This window comes from Cucurbita moschata, unplaced genomic scaffold, assembly GCF_002738365.1.
Source record: "Cucurbita moschata cultivar Rifu unplaced genomic scaffold, Cmos_1.0 Cmo_Scf00017, whole genome shotgun sequence".
Classification (NCBI taxonomy): Eukaryota; Viridiplantae; Streptophyta; class Magnoliopsida; order Cucurbitales; family Cucurbitaceae; genus Cucurbita; species Cucurbita moschata.
Window position 1 is genome coordinate 356,334 of NW_019268533.1, and position 9,301 is coordinate 365,634.

General features: G+C 40.9%; 4 protein-coding genes across 4 annotated transcripts in view; 1 reads left to right on the forward strand and 3 right to left on the reverse strand.

Moving 5' to 3' along the window:
- Positions 1-129: 129 nt before the first annotated feature.
- Positions 130-1,696, reverse strand: LOC111454887 (xyloglucan endotransglucosylase/hydrolase 2-like). Its single transcript, XM_023096354.1, has 3 exons — positions 1,283-1,696; positions 1,012-1,205; positions 130-928 (listed from the first exon to the last, which is right to left on the reverse strand). The coding sequence occupies exons 1-3, from the start codon at positions 1,556-1,558 to the stop codon at positions 523-525; spliced, it is 876 nt and encodes a 291-aa protein (XP_022952122.1). The 5' UTR covers positions 1,559-1,696; the 3' UTR covers positions 130-522.
- Positions 1,697-3,124: 1,428 nt separating this feature from the next.
- Positions 3,125-4,644, reverse strand: LOC111455010 (xyloglucan endotransglucosylase/hydrolase 2-like). Its single transcript, XM_023096519.1, has 3 exons — positions 4,136-4,644; positions 3,753-3,946; positions 3,125-3,669 (listed from the first exon to the last, which is right to left on the reverse strand). Exons 1-3 carry the CDS (start codon positions 4,412-4,414, stop codon positions 3,258-3,260), a joined length of 885 nt encoding a protein of 294 aa, XP_022952287.1. The 5' UTR covers positions 4,415-4,644; the 3' UTR covers positions 3,125-3,257.
- A 1,271-nt stretch (positions 4,645-5,915) lies between these two features.
- Positions 5,916-7,310, reverse strand: LOC111455009 (xyloglucan endotransglucosylase/hydrolase 2-like). Its single transcript, XM_023096518.1, has 3 exons — positions 6,800-7,310; positions 6,525-6,718; positions 5,916-6,446 (listed from the first exon to the last, which is right to left on the reverse strand). Exons 1-3 carry the CDS (start codon positions 7,217-7,219, stop codon positions 6,038-6,040), a joined length of 1,023 nt encoding a protein of 340 aa, XP_022952286.1. The 5' UTR covers positions 7,220-7,310; the 3' UTR covers positions 5,916-6,037.
- Positions 7,311-7,427: 117 nt separating this feature from the next.
- LOC111455008 overlaps positions 7,428-9,301 on the forward strand; it is a 3,464-nt gene continuing 1,590 nt past the window's right edge. The window contains exons 1-4 of the mRNA XM_023096517.1: positions 7,428-8,353; positions 8,439-8,516; positions 8,872-8,945; positions 9,026-9,133. Coding sequence (XP_022952285.1) covers positions 7,678-8,353; positions 8,439-8,516; positions 8,872-8,945; positions 9,026-9,133 — 936 coding nt within the window. The 5' untranslated portion in view covers positions 7,428-7,677. The remainder of the gene's footprint in view (positions 8,354-8,438; positions 8,517-8,871; positions 8,946-9,025; positions 9,134-9,301) is intronic.

A 9,301-nucleotide genomic window follows, 5' to 3' on the forward strand; every position in this document is an offset into this window, starting at 1 on the left:
GGGGGGGGGGGGGGGATTTTGTACCTTGTTTTTCCAATGAATAGATGTAGGCTTATTTCCTTGGATAGTTTGATAACTTGTACCGATTGCCAATAGTGATGTTCAAATTTGTATCGCTTCTTTTTTTTATTCTCCCTTCCAAAGCCATGGGGCAGGATACCCCTGTCTTAAGCATTTTGCAAGTCACATATGGACTAGAGGTCTTGGGTTTTTTATTAGTCTGCAAATTTGCGGGTATTAAAATCATTGTTGGCTATTGGTGTCTGATAAAGAGGCAGCGAGAGAATCCATGCGTTTGGGAGTGGAAATGCATGGATTGAGGAATTGGTACTAATGAAAATCAAGAAGTGAAAAGAACTATGGGATTTTATTTGTTCATTGTATGCAAAAAAATATAAAAATAAATAAATAAATAACTAAAATAAAAGAATAAAGAATTACATTTACGGACTTAGAAATGATGATCCAAGAAATAGGAACCAGAAAACAATCATGGACTGTCTCGAGATGGCTTGCAATCTATCACAGAAACCTTGAGCGCTTGCATTCAGCTGAAACACCTTGAGGAAATCTTTTAAAGTCGGTGCAGTAATTATAAATCATGTATTTGGACTGCACCCATCGCATTCTATTCCTAGTCTTGGCATCTAATACTTCATTCTGTTTTCCACCTTGCATGGAATTGGTAAACTTGGAGCCGCAAGATGATGACCCAGATGACACGACACATGCATTGACATTGATATTTCTATACGATGCAGTGAAAGGGGCCTTTGTCCAATCGGTTTTCACTAGTCCTCCTCTTGTTGCCCAATCGTCTGCATTCCATAGAGTTGAATAAACTCTCATGGGTTGGCTTTTTGGGTATGGAATGCCAATTGTTTCCCAATTTCGGAACACCCTTATGGGAATGTTATCTACCAAAAACCTGAAAAAGAACAAAGCTTCTGTTACGGAACGGGAAACCAAGTTTTATAGAACTTCACATTTAAGACTTGAACTAATACTTACTTGATGCTTTCAGGACTCCAGTCGATGGAGTATGTGTGAAACGTCTTTGTAGGATCAAACCAAAGGTGAAATTGCTGTTCCCTGTTTCCTTTTCCTTGTGTGTACACATTGGTGTGAAGTGTGTATGGATCTCCAGATGAATTGCCTAAGAATTCGAAGTCAATCTCATCGTGTCCTGGGCCTTGAGAAGACAACTGCATGAGAAAAGATTGAGTTAGATAGGTTTACTGGGGGAAATTAAATTCGAGTGCGAGTTCATGTTGAAACTTACATAAAAGGTGGTAACGGTGCCAGCAGAGTTTCCAGGCACCAACTTGATTTGCATGTCAAACCTTCCAAATAGGTACTCCTTCTTGGATTGAAAACCAGACCCTGAACCTTTGTCAAGCGAGAGGGTGAGGTGTCGGCCTCCATCGTATATATTGGCGCGTGGACCACCAAAAGTGATGTCGACCTCTTGGAGAAAGTTTCCAGCAGCTGCGGTCATTACTGAAGCCATGAATAATGAAAGTGCAAGCATTGTTGATGCTTTGTGAGACGAAAACATGCTTTGCTTTGGACAAAATTGAATGGAAACGAATTGTAGAGAGGTCTATGTAAACAGAGAGGAAGGGAAGATGGTGAATGGTGATGCTGGAATAGAAGTAGTGAAGCCCTTATATAAGAAAATTCAGCCATCGCTAATTCTACTATAAAAAAAGTGCCAGAGCCTTTTGAGCTGGCGAAATTTATTAGCCACAATGGAGTGGGATATGTTTATGATAGATAGATTTGAGAGTCACGGAAGGAGCAGTGGAAACCAGAAAAAGCACTTCTTTATTGCTGAGTTGTGAAACTTCCAAGCATTGCATGGTCTTGAAAGTTGAACTTGACGCTGAAATCATAAAGCGTCAATAATCCACTTGCATTCGTCAGAACGAAGGAAAAAACAAACGGTATAAAGAAATTTCTCCATGCGCGTGACAGAGAGGATTTGTCAACTGGATCTGTGTTAGCTGGCATCTGGCAAGCATTTATGCTTGGCATAAACAGGTAAACAAATGCACCAATACGCGTTTGAAGTTTAAATTTTTACAGCCCGCCTCTCTAATATCACCTTCCTAAGCTGCAGCCTGTGGTAATCCAGACGCTGGAATCTTTTCTTGCACAGCGACCATCAACCCGGTTTATATTTGGAAGGTGTGCCATCTTATGACAACTAAGACAACTAAGGAATGCTGGCTCTCGATGAAGTGGATTAATTAAATTCAATCAAACTATATTTGTTGGACAAATGCTCAATTGTTAATTTCGAAATATGCCAGTAAGGGCATTGGTTTGGTATTGGCTTTAGTAACTTCGGTGAATTATATTTAGTTATTATGACTTAAATTTATTTTTCTGTAAACTATATTATTTACAGTAGAGTGAGGAGTGTCTGGTGGCAACTGTGAGTTTAACTGCAAGTCTAATCCAAGGTGGTTGGTGCCAAATATCCTTGGTTAGTTGATCATATTAGGAGTTTGGAGATAGTAGATGTGGAAAAGTAACCAACCCTTGGCTACTTTTGAAAGACTTATTGACCTGACGAGTGGTCGAAACATTTGAGGTTGCATGATGGAAAGGAGCTCTGTTGCATGATAGAATGAGCGAGAGCCATGGTTACCTTGTCTCCAGGCTATGATGTGTCCTTGGGAATCTGAGGGAAGTCTTCCTTTTTGAGCGAATCGAGGTCGGACATGATTGACAAGAACCCATAAAACCTTTTCGAGAGTTACAGGAAAGTTTTGCCCACTCACTATCATAATTAAGTTGTTTCAACTTAATTGACTTATCTACTTTAACAGTTGGGTCCAAAAGACAAAAAAGGAAAAACACAATTCCATCAAGGATTTATTGTATTTTATTATGATTTAGTTTGTAAAATTGGATGATTGTGTCAATTAGTCAACCTAGATTGTAATCATCAAACTTTAAATTGTAACGTTATGCAATTTTTAATATTTGCTTTTTATGTATTTCATTTTGTTTCATCTATCTGTTTTTTTATTTAAAAATAAGCTGATTATTCAGAAACCTTTTATTCTATATTCAGTTTATAAATTACAATAAAATATTTCAAAATTAAAATAAGATAAGTAATGACAACAACAAATTTATATGCAGAAAGAACAAATAATTATATGAAACCAAATCCTGAGGAGGTAACAATAATATTGGAGACACAGGAGCAGCAGTTGGGTTTGGAGCTTGGTGTGCAACATCTGTCACAGGAACCTTGGGCGCTTGCATTCAGCTGGAATGCCTCGAGGAAATCTCTTGAGGTCAGTACAGTAATTGTAAATCATGAACTTGGACTGCACCCATCTCAATCTATTTCTACTCTTCGCATCTAGTTGGCCTCCATCACTTTGTGCTCCACCTTGCAAAGAATTCGAAAACTTGGAGCCACACGATGATGACCCAGCTGATGCAACACACCCGTTGGCATTAAAGTTTCTGTATGATGCTGTGAAAGGTGCTTGTGCCCAATCAGTTTTCACTGGCCCCCCTCTAGTTGCCCAATCGTCTGCGTTCCACAAGCTCGAATAAACTCTCATGGGTTGGCTCTTGGGATAAGAAACACCAATCTTTTCCCAGTTGTGAAACACCCTTATAGGAATGTTATCCACTAGAAACCTGTAAAGAGAGCGAAGTGTGGTTTAGTAATTTGGAGGAAGCTAAATTGTATATAGGGAAGATCGATGGGGAGACCCTCTTACTTGATGCTTTCTGGTGACCAATCGATAGAATAGGTGTGAAATCCTTTGGTGGGATCAAACCAAAGGTGAAATTGTTGTTCCCTGTTTCCTTTCCCCTGAGAATACACGTTGGTGTGAAGTGTGTATGGATCTCCCGACGTGTTGCCTAAGAATTCGAAGTCAATCTCATCGTGTGATCCTCCTTGCGAAGACAACTGCACGGTAACATATTGCAAGTTAATAGGAATCACGACTCTACACAATAGTATGATATTGTCCACTTTAAGCATAAGTTAACCTCATACAATGCAGGTGTATTTCTTACTTATAAATCCACGATCACGTTCTCTAAATTAGGAAGAAAGTGAAGATTGATTGGATTAGAGTTTGGTGTCGGAGCTTACATAAAAAGTGGTGACGGTGCCAGCAGAGTTTCCGGGAACGAGTTTCATTTGAACATCGAATCTTCCAAATAGAAACTCCTTCTTGGATTGGAATCCGGAGCCTGAATCTTTGTCGAGAGAGAGCGTGAGATGTCGGCCTCCATCTAGTATCTTGCCACGTGGACCACCCCAAGTGACGTCCACATCTTGGAGAAAGTTGCCGGCGGTGACGGCCATTACAGAAGCCATGGACACAGAGAGTAGAAGCATTATTGTCGAAGCTTTGTGAGGAGGAGACATTTTTTTGGTTGGAAATAGATGAAAATTGGCGTGTTGAAGTTGGGTTTTGAGAGGGGTTTATATAGAGAAGTGGTGAGAAAATGGGAAGAGATTTGAAAGCTGGGAATTGGGTAATTGTTTAAAGTCCTAGGTTGTGAAGTATGGGGGAGGTGGGAAATGGTGATGACTGCGGTGGAAGTGGATGATAGGGGCCCAAATCCTTGGAGGAAGCAACAGAGGAAGGCAGAAAAAGGAATATTTGCATAAAGGAGAAGCTGGATATACATGATAGCCAGTGCAGAGTGGGGGAAGGAAGGGAGAGATAGAGCAGCAACAGACAAGATCCGTCTAAGCTGGCACCCATTTTCTCACACGGGATGCCCGACCATATCTCAATGATTTTGCTTCCAAATCATCAAAGTCTTCTTGACGATGACGTTGATTGAGGAGGTTAGAAGTTTTAAAGGTTACAGGAGTAGAGGAAACCTGAGAAGGCACTTCTTTTTTTAATCTCTATTGTGAAGCTTCCTAGTATTGCATGCTTTTCATATACATTATATAATGAGATGGCTTCTCAACCAGATTGGTTTTAGCTGGCATCGAGGGAGCATTTCTATGGCATAACATTATTAGGTGATTTTAAGCATATGGGTTCATATTCATTTATTTCATTTATTTTAAGCTTGAAGCGGACTCAAAAGATCAATCGGATTTGAGTTTTGACTCTCATTCAAGATTATTGAGGGTGTGTTCTACCTTGGCTAATTTAGGGAATGATGATGAGTTTATGAGTGAGGAAGTACTATCTCCACTGGGTAGAGACTTTTTTGGAGAAGCTCAAAACAAAATTACGAGCTTATACTTAAAGTGGACAGTATCATATTATTGGGGAGATCCGTGATTTCTAACAATGACATGACAGCCCCCTCCTTGTAGCTCAATCTCCATTGTTCCTTCGCCTCCTCAGCGATCCACCGAGAAGGCCTTCTCGACTCTGGTAAAACACAACCCTACCTATTAGACACAAATCTAACAACCCCTCCACTCTAACAGTGTGTAATGACCTGAATACACCGCTAGCCGGTATTGTCCTCTTTGGACTTTTTCTTTCGGGCTTCCCCTCAAGGCTTTAAAAGTGGAAGGTTTCCCCACCCTTCTAAATGGAGGTTTGTTTTCCTCCCCAACCAATGTGGGACATGACACAGTACCTTCCGAAATGGGGATGCTGGAATCTTTCCAAGCAAAGCGACCATGGTGCTAGTTTTATAGTTGGAAGGTGTAGCATTCATCGACAACTAGGGAATGCGGGTGGGTTGATTGATACTTAAATCCAAATTACTCTATTATTGTCAATTCCCTTACAAGCCTGTTGAATGTCAAAAGATAATTCCATATTATTTTATTTTTTAAGAATTCCATGTGCTTTTAAGGTTTGCTTTATATCTATTTCATTCATATATTTCAATTTCTTAAACACCAGTTGCTTTTTACCAACAAACCTTTTATTCTCGTACAACTTCCAAACTTAGAACAGAAGTAATTATTTATAATGATAATTGACGGTTACAAATTTATATCCAAAAAAGAATAGAAAAGAATGTAGGAACAAACAAATCAAAACATTGATGATGGAGAAATAACAAATCATAGAAACCTTGAGCGCCTGCATTCAGCTGGGATGCCTTGAGGAAATCTTTTACGGTCGGTGCAGTAATTATAAATCATGAACTTGGATTGCACCCATCGCATTCTATTCCTGCTCTTCGCGTCTAATCCTTGATCGCCTTTTGGTCCCCCTTGCAGAGTATTCGCGAACGTGGAGCTACAAGACGTCCACCCTGTCCAAGCAACGCACCCATTGGCGTTGAGGTTTCTATAAGAAGCTGTGAAGGGGGCCTTTGTCCAATCCGTCTTCACCAGCCCCCCTCTTGTCGCCCAATCATCCGCGTTCCACAGACTCGAATAAACTCTCATAGCTTGGCTCTTTGGGTACGACACGCCAATCTCTTCCCAGTTGTGGAACACCCTTATGGGAATGTTATCCACTAGAAACCTGAAGAACCAAAAGGTCACACAAATTCCATTTTAATTTGGAGGAAATTACATTATTACAGATAGGGGTCCCTCTTACTTGATACTTTTGGGAGACCAGTCGATGGAGTAGGTGTGGAAGCCCTTTGTGGGATCAAACCAGAGGTGAAATTGTTGCTCTCTGTTTCCCTTCCCTTGCGAATACACATTGGTGTGAAGCGTGTAAGGCTCTCCAGATGAATTGCCTAGGAATTCGAAGTCAATTTCATCGTGGGTTGCTCCTTCAGATGACAACTACATAACACCAAACTCCAAGTTAGTTAGAACAAGTTAATCAATATTTTGATAAAAGGGTGTGTTTTTTTTAGAGCTTACGTAGAAGGTAGTGACAGTGCCAGCAGAGTTTCCAGGGACGAGCTTCATTTGTACATCGAACCTTCCAAATAGGTACTCTTTCTTGGATTGGAAACCAGAGCCTGAATCCTTGTCGAGAGAGAGAGTGAGGTGTCGGCCTCCATCTAGCATCTGGGCGCGCGGGCCGCCCCATGTAATGTCGACATCTTGGAGAAAGTTGCCGGCGGTGGCAGCCGCCATAGAAGCCATGAACACAAAGAGTGGAAGTAGGCGCATTGTTGTCGAATCAACCCTGTTTTTGCTTCGGATTTGGAGTTGAAGGAGAGGGGTGTTGAAGATGGGATAGGAGAAGGGTTTATATAGCGAATAGGGGTAAGATTGAGTGAGTGAGTGTGTATGAGAAATGCCAGAGATTTCAAAGCTGGCAAATCTTGGAACCATGGTGGAGCTGGAAAGGGGCCCATATTTGTTAGGAAGGAGCAGAGGAAGCCATGAAAAAGAAACATGATTGGAGAGAGAAAGGAGCAACGGACAAGATCCGCAGAATTATGTGTACGTGAAAAAGAGTGTGTTTTTAAGGAATATTTTATAAAAGACGTAATATTGAAACACAGCTGTGAAGTCAGGGGAAGATATGGGATAAGGATGGGAGTGGGTTATGCGAGTCACGAGGAGTTGGGAATACGCGTTGTGGTGGCTGGCTTCCTGCTGTCAAACCATATGCTCTGTTAGGCCATTGCTTAATGGGCTCCTCCATATGACCCGAACACTGAGAGATCCAAAACAATCTTGATTTGGGCTTTAATAATGACTAGTTCAGGCTCAAATCCACATCTGAAGCCCACCAAGAAATTTTATATCCAGATTGAGATTTTATATCACAGGGAAGATGAATTGACATGAGAACGCATTCCACCCCTGCAGCTTCTCTGCCCGGTTGCTTATGTTCTCGTTCGATTCCATTTCACCAAACTCGTCTCTCAAGAAAACATACATCTTTTTCTACCATTTCCCTAATCAGAAACTGTTCTCAGTCCAATGATTTGTGTGTCTCTCTTACACCAACTCCAGCAACGGGTTGCACCAAAAACCACAACCCCAATAACTCCGAGCCCGACCCGAGTCGAAACCAGAGGCTTTTTCAGCAGTTCTACTTGTCTATCATCTCTATAAAACCCGCTGAGAAAAACCCATCAGCAAGTAATCAGAAAGAAGATCTGGGTCAAGAGGATCGGAATAGGAGCGTCAAGAAAGGCAAGGGATTTTTGACAAACATGTGGTGGGCGAATCTGAAATCAGCAATAGGGCAGAGATTAAACGTAGAAGGTATAGTTTGTTCTGCATCTGTCATTACTAAGGACCGGCATTTGGCGCTCCCACATGTGGTTGTGCCTGATGTGAGGTACATTGATTGGGGTGAACTGCAGAGGAGGGGGTTCAAGGGCGTTATATTTGACAAGGACAATACAATTACCGCTCCTTACTGTTTGACGATTTGGGCACCTCTCAAATCCTCACTTGAACAGTGTAAATCCGTCTTTGGCCACAATGTAGCTGTGTTCAGCAACTCTGCTGGTAATATAGGTTTAATTCATTAGCAATTTGCTTACTTTAATTGCATCAATATAAACATTTACCTTCATTTTATCTGACGCTTTAGGGCTTTATGAGTATGATCATGACGGTTCGAAAGCTAAAGCGCTCGAGAGGTCGATCGGAATAAAAGTTATAAGGCATAGTGAGTGAAATTTCCATCCTTCATGACGAAATTTATAGGTGTTGCTGAAGACTAAGATCTTCGTTATAGCATATTAGTGGGTGAACGTTATATTGAAAAACCACCCCTTTTTAGTGTATAAAAGTAGAGAATTTGGACTTTGAGGATTTGTCATCTCATTTCATTTTATGGATGTCATATCGTATCAGAGATCATTTGGTTTCAGCTTCATGAACTAATGCTAGGGTCAATGCAACAGTGGATCCCACAGTATATATATATAGGCTATTTTGTTGCTTTTAATTTAATGCGTTTGGAAGGTCTTCTTTTTCCTTTCTGCATAGCACATGAAGGATTACTATGTATTTTAACGTAGGGGTGAAGAAGCCTGCTGGCACAGCTGAAGAAATCGAGAAACACGTTGGTTTTGCTTCTTCACAACTTATTATGGTAAGAATCAGGTGAACTGCTTGATTACTTTAGTGTTTTGGGTTATTTATGATTTAAAATGTAAATCCATATTTTCTCAGGTGGGTGATCGACCATTCACAGATGTGGTTTTCGGGAATCGCAACGGTTTTCTAACTATTTTAACTGAACCCTTGAGACTTTCTGGGGAGACATTTGTTGTTAGGCAGGTTGGTTTTCCTTCTCTATCTTATATTTCAGTGTATGTAGGCAATTAATGGATTGCATTGGCTGGAAATCATACGAGGGAAAAAGTAGAAGCAAACACTATTAATTTCTTTTAAGTTTCTTCATAAGCCATGGTTGGACTGTAATAGGGGGGGGGGGGGGGGGGGGGG